The 18,462-nt window shown below is 37.4% G+C and overlaps 1 protein-coding gene across 15 annotated transcripts in view; it reads left to right on the forward strand.

Moving 5' to 3' along the window:
- Nucleotides 1-18,462, forward strand: part of EXOC6B (exocyst complex component 6B) — a 721,405-nt gene that overhangs the window by 427,556 nt on the left and 275,387 nt on the right. For 14 of the 15 annotated variants that reach the window (XR_007470913.1, XR_007470912.1, XM_033400476.2 and 11 more), the window contains one exon: nt 5,726-5,905. Coding sequence is in view for 13 of the 15 variants with exons in the window: in XM_033400476.2 (XP_033256367.1) it covers nt 5,726-5,905 (180 nt within the window). In the remaining 2 variants the exon portion in view is untranslated. Of the gene's footprint in view, nt 1-5,725; nt 5,906-14,928; nt 18,081-18,462 lie in introns of those variants that run through there. The other variant, XM_049696144.1, reaches the window with a different exon arrangement.

Consider the following 18,462-nt stretch of genomic DNA (forward strand, 5'->3'; position numbering starts at 1 on the left):
TATCTGGTAAGGGGTTAATATCCAAAAAACACAAAGAACTCATACAACTCAATAGCAAAAAAAAAATCTGATTAAAAAATGGGCAGAGGAACTGAATAGACATTTTTCCAAAGAAGACATACAAATGAGCAACATGTAAATGAAAAGATGTTCAACATCACAAATCTTTAAGGAAATGCAAATCAAAACTACAATGAGATATTACCTTACACGTTAGAGTGGTATCATCAAAAAGATAAGAGATAGGGTATATATCCAGAGAAAATTCTAATTTGAGAATATACTTGCACCCCAGTGTTCATAGTGCACTATTTACAATAGCCAGGTCATGGAAGCAACCTAAATGTCCATCAACAGATCAATGGTTAAAGAAGATGTGGTATATATATACAATGGAATACTACTCAGCCATAAAAAAGAACGAAATAATGCCATTTGCAGCGACATGGATGGATCTAGGGATTATCATACTAGTAAATAAAGTAAATCGGACAGAGAAAGGCAAATGCCATATATCACTTATATGTGGAATCCAAAATATGATACAAATGAACTTATTTACAAAACAGAAGTAGACCCACAGACATAGGAAACAAACTTATGGTTACCAAGGGGGAAAGGGGATGGGGGAAGGATAAATTAGGAGTTTGGGATTAGCAGATACAAACTACTATATATAAAACAGATTAAAAAGTTCTACTGTATAGCACAGGGAACTATATTCACTATCTTGTAATAAACCATAATGGAAAAGAATATATGTGTGTGTGTGTGTATAAAATATATGTATAGCTATACTTTGCTGTACACCAGAAACTAACTTAACATTGTAAATCGACTATACTTCTATTAAAAAAAAGAGACACAAGAGATAACAAATGCTGGCAAGGATGTGGAGAAAAGGGAGCCCTTGTGTACTGTTGGTGGGAATGTAAGCTGGTACAGCCACTATGGAAAACAGTATGGAGGTTCCTCAAAAAATCAAAAATAGAACTACCATATGATCCAGCAATTCTACTTCTGGGTCTATATTCAAAGGAATCAATATCTTGAAGAGTTATGTATACTTTCACATTCATTACAGCATTAATCAAAGTAGTCAAGATATGGAAACAACCTAAGTGTCTCTTAATGGATGAATAGCTAAATTACACACACACACACACCACATACACACAGTGGAATATTATTCAGCCATTAAAAAAAGAAGAAAATCCTGATCAGTTGCAAAAATATGGACAAACCTAGAAGGCATTATGCAAAATGAAATAAACCAGATAAACAAATACTTCATGGTATCATTTATATGTGGAACCTAACAAAAAAAGTTGAACTCATAGAAACAGAGAGTAGAAACATTATTGCCAGGGCTGGGGGGTGAAGAAATAGAGGTTGATAAAAGGGTACAAACTTTCAATTGTAAGATGAATAGTCTGAGCATCTAGTATATAACAATGTGACTATAGTTGATTACACTATTGTATAAATGATAATTGCTAAGAGAGTAGAACTTCAGTGTTCTCACCAAAACAAACAAACAAAAAAGTAAATATGTGAGATGATAGCTGTGTTAATTAACTTGATGTGGGGAATCCTTTTGCAGTGTATACCTATATTTAGTCATTATGTTTTTCATTTTAAATATCTGACAACTTGGCAGTTATACGCTAATTAAGCTGAAAGAAATTCTACCTAATATTTAAGGATGAAATGTCACCACTTCTCTATAATATTTTCCAGGAAATAGAAGCAGAGAGAATACTACGTAACTCACTCTATGAGGCTAGCATTACCATAATACCAGCCAGACATCGCAGGAAAGGAAAGCTACAGACTAATATTTCTCATGAACTTAGATGCAGAATCCTCAACAAAATATTATGAAATTGAATCCAACAATGTATCAGAATTATACACTACCACCAAGTGGGTCTGCAAGACTTACTCAACATCAAAAATCAAGTATTGTAATTCATCACATTAATGGGCTAAAGAAGAACAATTATAGAATCATATTAATAGATATAGAAAATGCATTTGACAAAATCCAACACCTATTCATGATAAAAACCTCTCAGCTAACTATAATAGAAGGGGAATGCTGTCAACTTGGTAAAGAACATCTACAAAAGTCCTACAAATAACATCATACCTGATAGTGAGAAACTAGAAACTTTCCTGCTAAAATCATGAAAAAGGCCGGAATGTCCTTTTATACCACTCTTATTCAACATTCAGTAAGCCATGAAATAAAAGACTTACAGACTGGGAAGACAGAGATAAAACTGACTTAGTTTACAGACAACATGATTGTCTAAGTAGAAAATATGAACGAATTAACAATAACAAAAAGACTGCTGGAAGTAATAAATGAATGTAGCAAGGTTCAGCATATAAAATTGATATACAAAAGTTATTTGCTTTGTCATTATACCAGTAACAAATAACTGGAATTTGTAATTAAAAACATAATGCTATTTACATTAACATTGAAAAAAGAAATAGATATAAACCTAACAAGATAAACAATATCGATGTGAGAAAACCTGTAAAACTCTGATAAAAAGTAATCAAAGAAGTAAGATCTAAATAAGTGGAGATATGTTCCATATTCGTGGATAAGAAGATTCAATATTTTATCAAGATATCAGTTCTTTTCAACTTAATCTAAAGATTCAGTCCCAGTCCAAATTCCAGCAACTCATTTTGTGGATATTGACATATTGTTTCCGAAGTTTATGTGGAGAGGCAAAACACCCAGAATAGTCAACACAGTATTGATGGAGAAGAACAATGTTGGAGAACTGACACTACCTGACTTCAAGACTTATTATAAAGGTACAGTAATCAAGACAGTGTGGTATTGGAAAAAAAAAACAAAACAAAAAACGATAATTAGGTCAAGGGAACAACATAGGAGCCCAGAAATAGACTCTCGCAAATATAGTCAACTGATTGTTGACGTGCAGTAAACTCAGTTTAATGGAGAAATGAAAGTGTTTTCAATAAATGTTGAAACAACTCGACATCCACCTGCAAAAAAGAAAAAAAAATGAACCTAGACACAGATGTTACACTTTAAAATTGAGTTAAAAATTTGAGTTTGAGTTAAACTCAAAAAAAATTGAGTTAATTGAGTTAAAAATTAACTCAAAGGGGATCACAGACTTACATGTGAAACACAGCACTATAAAACTCTTAGAAGATAACATAAGGGAAAATGTTGGTAACCTTGGGTTTCACTATGACTTAAGGTACAGCAACCAGAACACAATCCATCAAAGAAAATACTGATAAGATGGACTTCATTAAAATGAAAAATTTCTGCTGTAGAAAAGACACTGTTAAAAGAATGAAAAGAAGGAGAAAATGTTTGTAAAATGCATATCTAATAAAGGACTTATATCCAAAATATACAAAGAACAGGTAAAAGTCAACAATAAGAAAATTAAAAAGTGGGTTTAATGTGGGCTCACTTTAAAAATGGGCAAAAGATCCGAATAGATACCACACCAAAGGATGGAGAGGGAGTTATAAGTTAAAACAACAGTGATACCATTGTACAACTCTTAAAAAGACTAAAACTGAAAACACTGACAACAAATGCTGGAGCAATAGCAGCTCTCATTCATTGCTGGTGCTAATACAAAATGGTAATGTTATTTTGGAAGACAGTTTGTCAGTTTCTTACAAGGCTAAACTGAAATAGTCTTCCCATGCAATTCACCAGTTATGCGTCTTGGTAACTATCCAAGTGAATTGAAATGTTAAGCTACACAAAAACTTACACATAAATCATTACAGTAGCATTATTCAAAATTGACTACACTCAGAAGCTATCAAGATGTCCTTCAATAGGTAAATGGATAAACAAACTATGATACATCCTGACAATGGAATATTATTCAGTGATGAAAAGGAATGAATATCAAGCCATAGAAAGACATGGAGGAAAATTAACTGCACATTGCTAAGTAAAATAAGCCAATCAGCTACATACATGGTTCCCAGTATAAGACATTGTAGAAAGGCAAAGTTCTGGAGAAAGTAAAAAGATGGTTTGTTTCCAGGATTTGGGGGATGAGCAAGGGAGGGATGGATAGAGTAGAGTGGATTTTTATGACAAGAAAACTATTCTGTACGATTCTGTAATAGTGAATACATGACATTATCTATTTGTAAGTACCCATGGAACTGTACAACACAAATAGTAAACCCTGATGCAAACTGTAAACTTTAGTTAATAATAAAATATCAATATCAGTTCATCTATTGTAACAAATGTTCCACACTAATGCAAGGTTTTTTAAATAGGAGAAACAGTGGGAAGGGGATGGCGGGCAGTATCTGGAAATGCTCTGTACTTTCTGCTCAATTTTTCTTTAAGCCCAGATTTCTAGAAAATAATGTTTATTAATTAAAAGAAAACTTAGTAAAATGGGAATTCAAGGACAGTATTAAATTATCATACAAGTAAGTAAATATGTAAGCAGAGAAATGCTCTTAGAACTGTGTTCATATAAGTAAACATAGTCAATGCCTATATTATAGTATGTAAATACCTGTAAAATTATGCAGCCATTAAAAAGGTGAAAATGGAGAGGCGGGTATGAGTTCGAGTAAAGTTTTGGGGGTAGAATTTATAGGACACCGTGACTATGAAGGAATGAATGGAATCTGATATGTTGCTTAAATCTCTGCCTTGGCCTGAAATGAACAGGTGAAGAGTGGGAATTATGATTATTCTTGTCCTGGACTTACAGTATTCAAAGTTTCTGTGAGCCATAATGCAGGAAACAATCAGAAATATGGGTCTTTAACAAGAAAGGGTTTGGACAGATATAGTGGAAGCCATAGGAGGTGATGAAATCATCCAGCGGAAGTGAGAGGATTAGAGGCCAGAAAAGTAAAAGTAAAACTATGTCCTGAAAGCCAACAGAGAACAGGGTAAGATGAGACTGAAAAACGGATATTGGATATGGTAGCCTGGCGGTCATGGATTACCCTGGACCAGTCCATGTTGATGGATTGTTAGATTGCAGCGTAGACTGTTTTCTCCTAAAAATGTTTTTCTTGGAGCTTTAGTCCCATAACACTTCTTAGAGCCTTTTATGTGCCAGTGTAAATCAAGACTCTTTTAAACTGGGGTTCTCAGACTTAATTGATCTAGGAACTTTTTTGCTGTCATTTAAGCATTTTTCAGGACTGTTGTTAATTAGAGCATATTTTAGGAAATGTGTGCCAATCTTTGAAGAAACTTGATTATAAAGAATCTAGAAAGGTAGGATAGTAACTAGTGGGAACATACAGCATTAAATTAGAAACTTCAGGATACTTAAAATAAGCAAAGTGAAGAGACTAGCAACTATAAGAGAGGTTGATATTGCAGGAAGGGAGGTTCTTGGAATTCCAGAAGAGAAGAAAGAGAATAGGATCCTGAGAATGAGTGTAGTTTTAAACATAGGTAAGAAGGTACAAAGGATGCAGATAGCTGAGGGCAGTGAAGGCAGTTTCTCTATTTGGTGAATCAATATAATAATTTGTCTTGCAGATACAAAATAGAAAGGACTCTACTGAGCTTTTGAAAACAAGAAAAATTAATGGAGACTGTGATATTACTTGATATTCTCAATTATGTTACTTAGTTTGAGATGTCTCCAAGCAGAGATTTCTGCTTTGCTTATACTGGAATTTTGAATGACTATTCAAATTTCACATTTCACAGGATGCCAGACATGCAGCTGAAGAAGAGATTTATACCAACTTAAACCAGAAGATTGACCAGTTTCTACAGCTGGCTGACTATGACTGGATGACAGGAGATTTGGGCAACAAAGCTAGTGATTACCTAGTAGACCTCATTGCCTTTCTCCGTAACACCTTTGCTGTCTTCACACACCTTCCTGTAAGTGACCATTGCTTTTACTTTGTCCATCATATAGAAAAAAGGTTTCTTAAAATCTAGATTGGTAAAATATGTTTGTTTCTGCTTTACCTAGCCAGAAAGCTGTGGATATAAAAGCTCACACTATAATTATCATCCCTTAACAAGATTTAAAGACCTCTTTCTCATTTTTTCATTGACATTTGCATTTTGTTTATTCTGGAAATGGTTCCTAATATTATGTCTACTTATATCCCTCCTAACTTCAAGGAAATTAGTACAAACATATAATGAATGCCTTGGTAGAAGTAGAATAGAAAATTAGGAGTTAGAATTTTAGATATGTATTTTTTAATTCTAGAATGTCCATTTAAATTTTTTTATATCCTCAAATTTCTGGTGAAATTCTCCATCCTTTTTCCAATTTGTCTATCTTTTCTCTATTTTCTTGAGCATATTTATCACAGACTTTTAAAAATTGAAGTATAGTTGATTTACAATATTATATTAGGGACTTCCCTGGCAGTCCAGTGGTTACGACTCTGTGCTCCCAATTCAGGGGACATGGGTTTGATCCCTCGTCAGGGAACTAAAATCCCGAATGCCTCACGGTGCAGCCAAAAAAAAAAGTTACAATATTATATTAGTTTCAGGTGTACAGCATAGTGATTCAGTATTTTTACAGATTTTACTCCAGTAAAAGTTATTATGAGATAATGGCTGTAATTCCATGTGCTATATGATATATCCTTGTTGCTTATCTATTTTATACATAGTAGTTTTGTATCTCTTAATCCCTTTCTCCTGTCTTGCCCCTCCCTCTTTCCCTCTTTTCTGTTGTTTCTTGATCTTTATTTTATTTATTTCCTCTCTAATCTTTATTATTTCCTTCCTTCTGATGACTTTGGCCTTTGTTTGTCTTTTTCTAATTTCTTTAAGTGGTTGGTTAGGTACTTTATTTGAGGTTTTACGTATTTCTTGAGGAAGGCCTGTATTGCTATAAACTTCCCCCTTAGAACTGCTTTTGCTGCATCTCATAGATTTTGGAGTGTTGTGTTTCCTTTTCCCTTTGTCTCAACGTATTTTCTGATTTCCTCTTTGATTTCTTCATTGACCAGGTGGTTTTTTAGTAGCATGTCGTTTAGTCTCCACATGTTCATGCTTTTCCCATTTTTCTTCCTGTAATTGAGTTCTAATTTTATACCATTGTAGTGGGGGAAAATGCTTGATATAATATCTATCTCCTTAAATTTGTTCAGCCTTATTTTGTGGCCCAGTGTGTGATCTGTCCTGGAGAATGTTCCATGTGCACTTGAAAGGAATGTGTATTCTGCTGTTTTTGGATGAAATGTCCTGTAGATATCTTTTAAGTTTAACTGTTCAAGTGTGTCATTTAAGACCACTGTTATATGATTGATTTTCTGTCTGGATCATATGTTCATTGATGTAAGTGAGGTATGAAAGTTCCCTATTGTTATGGTATTGTCATCAATTTCTCCCTCTATGTCTGTGAATATTTGCTTTATATATTTAGGTGCCCCTAATATTACACTGAGTGTAATATCCTTGTCTTGTATTGATCCCTTTATCATTATATAATGCCCTTCTTTGTCTTTTGTGATAGCCTTTGTTTGAAAGTCTATTTTGTCTGAAGCGAGTATTGTTACCCCGGCTTTCTTATTGTTCCTGTTTACGTAAAATATCCTTTTTCATTTCCTCACCTTCTTTGTGTATGTGAGTTTCTTAGGCGACATATAGAAGGGTCTTGTTTTTTCATTTAATCAGCCACCCTGTGTCCTTTGAGGGAGCATTTGTCCATTGATATTTAAAGTAATTATTAATAGGTATGTACTTATTGCCATTTTGTCACTTATTTTCTGCTTGTTCATGTAGTTCTTCTCTGTTCATTTTTTCTTCTCTTTGTTTCTTCCCTTGTGGTTTTGTTGATTTTCTTTAGTAGTATATACCAGAGAACTCCTAGATGTTTTCATTTTTTACAATTTGCTCCTTTCTTTTGCTGTTCTGATTGGGTGATTTACATTATTCTACCAGATCACTTATGCATTCTTCTGTATCACTTAGTTTGCTATTCATTCCTCCTAGTGTGCTTTTAATTTCAGCTGTTGAATTCTTCATTTCTGATTGGATCTTTTAAAATACTTTCTAGTTTCTTATTAAAGTTATTAGTGTATAGATAGATTCTTTCCCCTAATTCAGTTAACATTTTTTGTAACCAATGGTTTGAATTCTTCTTCAGGTAAATCGTTTATTTATGTTTCATTTTTTTTTCAGCTGTTTTTTCTTGCTCTTTCAATTGAGAACAGTTCTTCTGCCATTGCATTTTGCTTAACTTTCTCTGTTTCTATGAGCTTAGGTGAAACAGTTACCTATTGTGGTCTTGAAGGGGTGTGGCAGCATCCCTATGTGTGCCCAGTGCCTTTGGTGGGAGAGCTGGATTTGGTGTGGAAACAAGTCACATCTTTCCTCAGGATGTGCTGGTAGCTGTCAGCTTGGTAGGGAGTGGGGCTAGAGATGGAGGAGCTAGAGCTGGCACCAGGTGTGAAGTGGGACTTCCCCTCTGCTCAATGGCCATGACCACCCTATGAGGGGTGGGGTCTGATCCCAAATTCCTGGAGCAGAAGCCCTGAGGGTCTGGCCTGGGCCAGCTCTGTTCCCTTTGTGCTTCCCCCTTTTTCCACTCAGAGCCTTGCCCAAGTGGTGGGAAGTGCTGAAGTAAGTTGGGTCCATGGGGTCTCTTGGCCTGTGTTGATTGCAGACAGAGGTTCAAGCTGTCTCTGATACACTGCCTGTATAGGTTCCCACAATTGTTTCCCTCACAGCTGGTTACTGCCCCCATCCCTGCTGCCCCTGCCCTGTTGTGGAACCACACTGTAGAGCTGTTGTTGTCTATGTGGACTTTCAGTATCAGGAGTTGAGCTATGTTCGAGTGCTGCCATCAGAGATTTGGGCTGCTTGTGATGTTCTGCTTGAGTAAGCATTAACAATGACCCCAATCCCACCCAGCCTCCGCCCAAAGACCAGGTTGTCTCTGCATCCCAAGATCGAATTTTCTCCCTGGTCATGACCACCCCAGATTTAATGCCCTGCTGCGACATGGAGTGAGCAGCACTGGTGCATTGGCTCGGCTCAGGCTGAGGCACGCACTGAGGCGGTTGTGGGAAACCTGGCAGCCACTAGAGCAGAACTCTTTCCACCCTGCCTTGAGGGCAACCCAGCACTCATGTGCTCTTCATGAGCAGTGTTCAGGCTTCCCACTGCCCCCCTGTTAGTCCCAGTGGTCCTCCAACCAGCCAAGGAGTCTTGTCTCTCCTGCACAGGACCCCAGACTTGGGCATCCAATCTGTGGCTCTCACCACTCACTCCCCAGGGCAGGTGTCCACCCATGTATTCTTCCTGTTACTCTGAGTCACCTCCCAGGAACACAGGGCCCAACCTGGTCACGTTCTTCCCATTCTGCCTGACTACCTGTGTATCTTTCTTATAGCCTTGTTTGTACCGGATTCCTTCTGCCAGTTTCCAGTTAGTTTTCAGTGAGAATTGTTCAACATGTAGATGTATTTTGATGAGTTCATGGGGAAATGTGAGCTCCATGTCCTCTTAATCCACTATCCTGATCCTCCTCTACAGTTCTTTTAAAGACATTTATGAATGCCTATGTGTAGTTCACCTACATATTGGTTCGATTTGTTTCTGAGGTTTTGGTTTTTCGTTTTTTTTGCTGTTGTTTTCAGTCATATGGTCCTATCTCTTCCTACCATTTTTTGGTATATATTAGACATTGTTTTTGAAATATGTAGAGGTTCCAAATGATATCACCAGCCACCAGAATCAATTCATCCTTTCCCTTACTAAGTAGCTAGAATGAGTGGGTGGGTTGTGGTTTGGGCCTTATCATCTTAATCCAATCATGGATTGATCAGGGTTGAGCTTGGGTTGCAGTTGTAATGTACCTTTGGTTTACCTTTTTAAAATTTAATTTAATTTAATTTTTTAACATCTTTATTGGAGTATAATTGCTTTACAATGGTGGGTTAGTTTCTGCTGTATAACAAAGTGAATCAGCAATACATATACATATATCCCCATATCTCTTCCCTCTTGTATCTCCCTCCCTCCCACCCTCCCTATGCCACCCCTCTAGGGGGTCACAAAGCACCAAGCTGATCTCCCAGTGCTATGCAGCTGCTTCCCACTAGATATCAGCTTTACATTTGGTAGTGTATATATATCCATGCCACTCTCTCACTTTGTCCCAGCTTCCCCTTCCCCTTCCTCATGTCTTCAAGTCCATTGTCTAGTAGGTCTGCGTGTTTATTCCTGTCTTGCCCCTAGGTTCTTCATGACCTTTTTTTTTTTTTTAGATTCTATATATACGTGTTACCATATGGTATTTGTTTTTCTCTTTCTGACTTACTTCACTCTGTATGACGGACTCTAGGTCCATCCACCTCACTACAAATAACTCAATTTCGTTTCCTTTTATGGCTGAATTATATTCCATTGTATATATGTGCCATATCTTTTTTATCTATTCATCTGTCGATGGACACTTAGGTTGCTTCCATGTCATGGCTATTGTAAATAGAGCTGCAATGAACATTGTGGTATATGACTCTTTTTGAATTATGGTTTTCTCAGGTATATGCCCAGTAGTTGGATTGCTGGGTCGTATGGTAGTTTTATTTTTAATTTTTTAAGGAGCCTCCATACTGTTCTCCATAGTGGCTGTATCAATTTACATTCCCACCAACAGTGCAAGAGGGTTCCCTTTTCTCCACACCCTCTCCAGCATTTATTGTTTGTAGATTATTTGATGACGGCCATTCTGACTGATGTGAGGTGATATCTCATTGTAGTTTTGATTTGCATTTCTCTTATGATTAATGGTGTTGAGCATTCTTTCATGTGTTTGTTGGGAATATGTATATCTTCTTTGGAGAAATGTCTATTTAGGTCTTCTGCCCATTTTTGGATTGGGTTGTTTGTTTTTTTGATATTGAGCTGCATGAGCTGCTTGTAAATTTTGGAGATTAATCCTTTGTCAGTTGCTCCATTTGCAAATATTTTCTCCCATTCTGAGGGTTATCTTTTCGTCTTATTTATGGTTTCCTTTTCTGTGAAAAAGCTTTTGAGTTTCATTAGGTCCCGTTTGTTTCTTTTTATTTCCATTTCTCTAGGAGGTGGGTCAAAAAGGATCTTGCTGTGATTTATGTCATAGAGTGTTCTGCCTATGTTTTCCTCTAAGAGTTTGATAGTTTCTGGCCTTATATTTAGGTCTTTAATCCATTTTGAGTTTCTTTTTGTGTATGGTGTTAGGGAGTTTTCTAACTTCATTTTTTTACATGTAGCTGTCCAGTTTTCCCAGCACCACTTACTTATTGAAGAGGCTGTATTTTCTCTGTTGTATCTTCTTGCCTCCTGTATCAAATATAAGGTGACCATATGTGTGTGGGGTTATCTCTGGTCTTTCTATCCTGTTCCATTGATCTATATTTCTGTTTTTGTGCCAGTACCATACTGTCTTGATTACTGTAGCTTTGTAGTATAGTCTGAAGTCAGGGAGCCTGATTCCTCCAGCTCCATTTTTCTTTCTCAAGATTGCTTTGGCTATTTGGGGTCTTTTGTGTTTCCATACAAATTGTGAAATTTTTTGTTCTAGTTCTGTGAAAAATGCCAGTGGTAGTTTGATAGGGATTGCACTGAATCTGTAGATTGCTTTGGGTAGTAGAGTCATTTTCACAATGTTGATTCTTCCCATCCAAGAACATGGTATATCTCTCCATCTGTTTGTATCATATTTAATTTCTTTCATCAGTGTTTTACAGTTTGCTGAGTACAGGTGTTTTGTCTCCTCAGGTAGGTGTATTCCTCGGTATTTTATTCTTTTTGTTGCAGTGGTAAACGGGAGTGTTTCCTTAATTTCACTTTCAGATTTTTCATAATTAGTATTTGGAATGCAAGAGATTTCTGTGCATTAATTTTGTATCCTGCTACTTTACCAAATTCATTGATTAACTGTAGTAGTTTTCTGGTAGGATCTTTAGGATTCTCTGTGTATAGTATCACGTCATCTGCAAACAGTGACAGCTTTACTTCTTCTTTTCCGATTTGGATTCCTTTTATTTCTTCTTCTTCTCTGATTGCTGTGGCTAAAACTTCCAAAACAATGTTGAATAATAGAGGTGAGAGTGGGCAGCCTTGTCTTGTTCCTGATCTTAGTGGAAATGGTTTCAGTTTTTCACCATTGAAGATGATTTGGCTGTGGGTTTGTCATATATGGCCTTTATTATGTTGAGGAAAGTTCCCTCTATGCCTACTTTCTGGAGTGTTTTTATCATAAATTGGTGTTGAAGTTTGTTGAAACCTTTTTCTGCGTCTATTGAGATGATCATATGGTTTTTATTCTTCAGTTTGTTAATATGGTGTATCACATTGATTGATTTGCATATATTGAAGAATCCTTGCATTCCTGGGATAAACCCCACTTGACCATGGTGTATGATCCTTTTAATGTGCTGTAGGATTTTGTTTGCTAGTATTTTGTTGAAGATTTTTGCAGCTATGTTCATCAGTGATATTGGCCTGTAGTTTTATTTCCTTGTGATATCTTTGTCTGGTTTTGGTATCGTGGTGATGGTGTCCTCATAGGATAAGTTTGGGAGTGTTCCTCCCTCTGCTATATTTTGGAAGAATTTGAGAAGGATAGGTTTTATCTCTTCTCTAAATGTTTGATAGAATTCACCTGTGAAGCCATCTGGTCCTGGGCTTTTGTTTGTTAGAAGATTTTTAATCACAGTTTCAATTCCAGTGCTTGTGATTGGTCTGTTTATATTTTCTATTTCTTCCTGGTTCAGTCTCCAAAAGTTGTGCTTTTCTAAGAATTTGTTCATTTCTTCCAGGTTGTCCATTTTTTGGGCATATAGCTGCTTATAGTAATCTCTCATGATCCTTTGTATTTCTTCAGTGTCAGTTGTTACTTCTTTTTCACTGCTAATTCTGTTGATTTGAGTCTTCTCTCTTTTTTTCTTGATGAGGCTGGCTATGGTTTATCAATTTTGTTTATCTTCTCAAAGAACCAGCTTTTAGTTTTATTGATCTTTGCTATTGTTTCCTTCATTTCTTTTTCATTTATTTCTGATCTGATCTTTATGATTTTGTTCCTTCTGCTAACATTGGGGGTTTTTTGTTCTTTCTCTAATTGCTTTAGGTGTAAGGTTAGGTTCTTTATTTGAAATGTTTCTTGTTTCTTAAGGTAGGATTGTATTGCTATAAACTTCCCTCTTAGAACTGCTTTTGCTGCATCCCATAGGTTTTGGGTTGTCGTATTTTCATTGTCATTTGTTTCTAGGTATTTTTTGATTTCCTCTTTGATTTCTTCAGTGATCTCTTGGTTATTAAATAGTGTATTGTTTAGCCTCCATGTGTTTGTGTCTTTTCCAGATTTTTTCCTGTAATTGATATCCAGTCTCATAGTGCTGTGGTCAGAAAAGATACTTGATACGAATTCATTTTTCTTAAATTTACCAAGGCTTGATTTGTGACCCAAGATATGATCTATCCTGGAGAATGTTCCATGAGCACCTTAGAAGGAAGTGTATTCTGTTGTTTTTGGATGGAATGTCCTATAAATATCAAATAAGTCCATCTTGTCTAATGAATCATTTAAAGCTTGGGTTTCCTTATTTATTTTCATTTTGTATGATCTGTCCATTGGTGAAAGTGAGGTGTTAAATTCCCCTAGTATCATTGTGTTACTGTCAGTTTCCCCTTTTATGGTTGTTAGCATTTCCCTTATGTATTGAGGTGCTCCTATGTTGGGTGTATAAATATTTACAATTGTTATATCTTCTTTGTCGATTGATCCCTTGATCATTATGTAGTTTCCTTTTTCTCTTGTAATAGTCATTGTTTTAAAGTCTATTTTGTCTGATAGGAGAATTGCTACTCCAGCTTTCTTTTGATTTCCGTTTGCATAGAATATCTTTTTCCATCCCCTCACTTTCATTCTGTATGTGTCCCTAGGTCTGAGATGGGTCTCTTGTAGACAGCATATATGCACTTCTTGTTTTTGTATCCATTCAGCCAGTCTATGTCTTTTGTTTGGCACATTTAATCCATTTGAGTTTAAGGTAATTATTGATATGTATGTTCCTATTACCATTTTCTTAATTGTTTTGAGTTTGTTATGGTAGGTCTTTTCCTTCTCTTTTGTTCCTGCCTAGAAAAGTTCCTTTAGCATTTGTTGTAAAGGTGGTTTGGTGGTGCTGAATTCTCTTAGCTTTTGCTTGTCTGTAAAGGTTTTAATTTCTCCATCAAATCTGAATGAGATCCTTGCTGGGTAGAGTAATTTTGGTTGTAGGTTTTTCTGTTTCATCACCTTAAATATGTCCTGCCACTCCCATCTGGCTTGCAGAGTTTCTGCTGAAAGATTAGCTGTTAACCTTATGGGGATTCCATTGTGTGTTATTTGTTGCTTTTCCCTTGCTGCTTTTAATATTTTTTCGTTGTATTTAATTTTTGATAGTTTATTTAATATGTGTCTTCGAATGTTTCTCCTTGGATTTATCCTGTATGGGACTCTCTGTGCTTCCTGGACTTGATTAACTATTTCCTTTCCCATATTAGGGAAATTTTCAAATATAATCTCTTCAAATATTTTCTCAGTCCCTTTCTTTTTCTCCTCATCTTTTGGGACCCCTATAATCCAAATGTTGTTTCGTTTAATGTGTCCCAGATGTCTCTGAGAGTGTCCTCAATTCTTTTCATTCTTTTTTCTTTATTCTGCTCTGCAGTAGTTATTTCCACTATTTCATCTTCCAGTTCACTTATCCGTTCTTCTGCCTCAGTTATTCTGCTATTGATTCCTTGTAGAGAATTTTTAATTTCATTTATTGTGTTGTTCATCATTGTTTGTTTGTGCTCTAGTTCTTCTAGGTCCTTGTTAAACGTTTCTTGTATTTTCTGTATTCTATTTCCAAGATTTTGGATCATCTTTACTATCATTATTCTGAATTCTTTTTCAGGTAGACTGCCTATTTCCTCTTCATTTGTTAGGTCTGGTGGGTTTTTACCTTGCTCCTTCATCCTCTGTGTGTTTCTCTGTCTTCCTATTTTGCTTAACTTACTGTGTTTGGGGTCTCCTTTTCGCAGGCTGCAGGTTCGTAGTTCTCTTGGTTTTGGTTTCTGCCCCCAGTGGCTAAGGTTGGTTCAGTGGGTTGTGTAGGCTTCCTGGTAGAGGGGACTAGTGCCTGTGTTCTGGTGAATGAGGCTGGATCTTGTCTTTCTGGTGGGCAAGTCCACATCTGGTGGTGTGTTTTTGGGTGTCTGTGACCTTATTATGATTTTAGGCAGCCTCTGTGGTAATGGGTAGGGTTGTGTTATGTCTTGCTAGTTTCTTGGCATGGAGTGTGCAGCACTGTAGCTTGCTGGTGATTGAGTGGAGCTGGGTCTTGGCGTTGAGATCGGGATCTCTGGGAGATTTTCACCATTTGATATTACGTGGAGCTGGGAGGTCTCTGGTGGACCAATGTCCTGAACTCGGCTCTCCCATCTCAGAGGCACAGGCCTGATGCCTGGTCGGAGCACCAAGACCCTGTCAGCCACATTGCTCAAAAGAAAAGGGAGAAAAAAAGAAAGAAAGAAAAAATTAAATAAAATCAAGTTATTAAAATAAAAAATGGAAAATAATTATTACGAATAATAAAAAGAAAGAATGAATGAAGAGAGCAACCAAACCAAAAAACAAATCCACCAATGATAACAAGTGCTAAAAACTTTACTTGAGAAAAAAAAAAATACGGACAGACAGAACCCTATGACAAATGGTAGGAGCAAAGCTATAGAGACAAAATCACACACAGATGCATACCCATACACACTCACAAAAAGAGAAAAAGGAAAAAAATATATATATATATCGTTGCTCCCAACGTCCACCACCTCAATTTTGGATGATTCGTTGTGTTTTCAGGTATTCCACAGATGCAGGGTACATCAAGTTGATTGTGGAGGTTTAATCTGCTGCTCCTGAGGCTGCATGGAGAAATTTCCCTTTCTGTTCTTTGTTTGCACTGCTCTGAGGTTCAGCTTTGGATTCGGCCCCGCCTTTGTGTGTAGGTCGCCTGCGGGCATCTGTTCTTCACTCAGACAGGACGGGGTTAAAGTAGCAGGTGATTAGGGGGCTCTGTCTCACTCAGGCCATGGGGAGGGAGGGGTACAGAATGTGGGGCACGACTGTGGCGGCAGAGGCCGGCATGACGTTGCACCAACCTGAGGCGCGCCTTGCATTCTACCGGGAAATTTGTCCCTGGATCACGGGACCCTGGCAGTGGCGGGCTGCACAGGCTCCCAGGAGGGGAGGTGTGGAGAGTGACCTGTGCTCGCACACAGGCTTCTTGGTGGCTGCAGCAGCAGCCTTAGCATCTCATGCCCGTCTCTGGTGTCCACGGTGATAGGTGCGGCTCACGCCTGTCTCTGGAGCTCGTTTAGGCAGTGCTCTTAATCCCCTCTGCTCACGCACCGCGAAATAACGTGGCAAGGAAAAGTCTCTAGCCTGTTCAGCAGTTCCAGACCTTTTCCCCGACACACTCCCGGCTAGCTGTGGCAGACTATCCCCCTTCAGGCTGTGTTCACACAGCCAACCCCAGTTCTCTCCCTGGGATCTGACCTCCAAAGCCCGAGACTCAGCTCCCACCACCCACCCACCCTGGTAGCTGAGTAGACAAGCCTCTCGGGCTGGTGAGTGCTGGTCAGCATGGATCCTCCTTGTGGGAATCTCTCCGCTTTTCTCTCTGCACCCCTGTTGCTGAGCTCTCCTCCATGGCTCAGAAGCTTCCCCCCTCCGCCACCCCAGTCTCTGCCAGTGAAGGGGCTTCCTAGTGTATGGAAACTTTTCCTCCTTCACAGCTCCCTCCCAGTGGTGCAGGTCCCGTCCCTATTCTTTTTTCTTTTGCCCTACCCAGGTACATGGGGAGTTTCTTGCCTTTTGGGCTGTCTGAGTTCTGCAAGCATTCAGTAGGTGTTCCGTAGGAGTTGTTCCACATATAGATGTATTTCTGATGTATTTGTGGGGAGGAAGGTGATCTCCTTCTTACTCTTCTGCCATCTTGAATGTCTCTTCTGGTTTACCTTTGTTGCTGGGATGTGGGTTTTCTGAGCTTTCAATATGAGCCTGGCACATTATTGTCTCTTCAGTACTGAGAGGACTACGGAAATTTCTCCTTTTCAGATAAACTTATCTCTTCAGCCTCCTGCTTTTTTCAATTTTAGAATTTGGCAAATATCTTGAGTAGAAGTCTTACCCATGTCAGCAATTGCCCACAGGAAAAAATGTGGTTAGAGACTGTCAATATCAATTCATTACTCCCTGAAGAGCTTTCAAGCTTCCACCTGAGATTCTCATGAATCCTCCCACTAGTGAGTCTTTTTTTCTCAAACTCTGTGAGACTGCAGGAAATTTTACTTTGCTTTTGAAAGATTTTGGCTTAGACCTTTATTTTCCTCAGCTGTGTAGCTTTAGAATTCAGAAAATGTCTTGAAGAGAAAGCTGGCTCTGAGATCTCTAATTCTGGCACTTCAGCCCCATGGAAGCAACAAAAATTCAGTGATTTTTTTTTTTTTTTTTCACCCTGGTAGCTACTCTCTGCCTGGACCTAACCCAGATTCTCAGTCTGTTTCTGTTCCTAGGTTTGCCAAATGCCTCCAGGGACAGCTTCAGATCCTTAGCTCACCTTTAACAGGTCTGCCTTCTTTGCAATTTTATTCCCTTTAGTTTTCATTGCTTCCCAGCCTTCTGGTGTCTTTAAATATATGTTTTCTCTAATTTTTTTTTTTTACTACCTTTTCTAGTTTTGGGTGGGAGTATTGGCCTGTAGAAAACTAGGTCATTTGCTCAAGCTTCATCTTGATACCAAAGCCAGAGAAAGTAGCACAAAAGACAAAACTTACAAACCAATCTCACAATTATGGATGAAAACAAATTTAGCAAGTCAATTCCAAAATATTTTAAGAAAGTAATTTAGCATAGGATGTAGGATTTATTTTAGGAATGCAAGGATGGTTTGATATTTAACAATCTAATAATATCACAGTACTAGGTGAAGGAGATAAAGTATATGAACACTTTTATATATTCTAAAAAGACATTGTATAACATCCAGCCTGCATTTCTGCATTTCTGCATTACTAAAATACAAGCAATATAATATTTCAGTAACGTGTTAAAGAGCATCTATGTGAAATTCAGCAGCCACCATAGACTTAGCAGTGGAAACTAAAAACATTTATTTGCATCAACTTCAGAAGAATGGTGAAGATTGTTCTCACCACTGCTTTAGAAGTTTTATCAAATAACTATGGTAAAAAAAAGAATAAATTACCAATAGTACAATGAGCCATGTATCTTATCATTATTCATAGGTTATTATTGTGTGGTTGGAAAACTCAAGAAAATCAACTGAAAAATAATTAGGACCAATAATACTTTTGTTTACATGGTACACTTAAAAAACAAATCAGCTTCTCTTATGTTAGCAAACCCTCATATAAGTATTGCCTTA

Source organism: Orcinus orca, chromosome 13 (genome assembly GCF_937001465.1).
Source record: "Orcinus orca chromosome 13, mOrcOrc1.1, whole genome shotgun sequence".
Classification (NCBI taxonomy): domain Eukaryota; kingdom Metazoa; phylum Chordata; class Mammalia; order Artiodactyla; family Delphinidae; genus Orcinus; species Orcinus orca.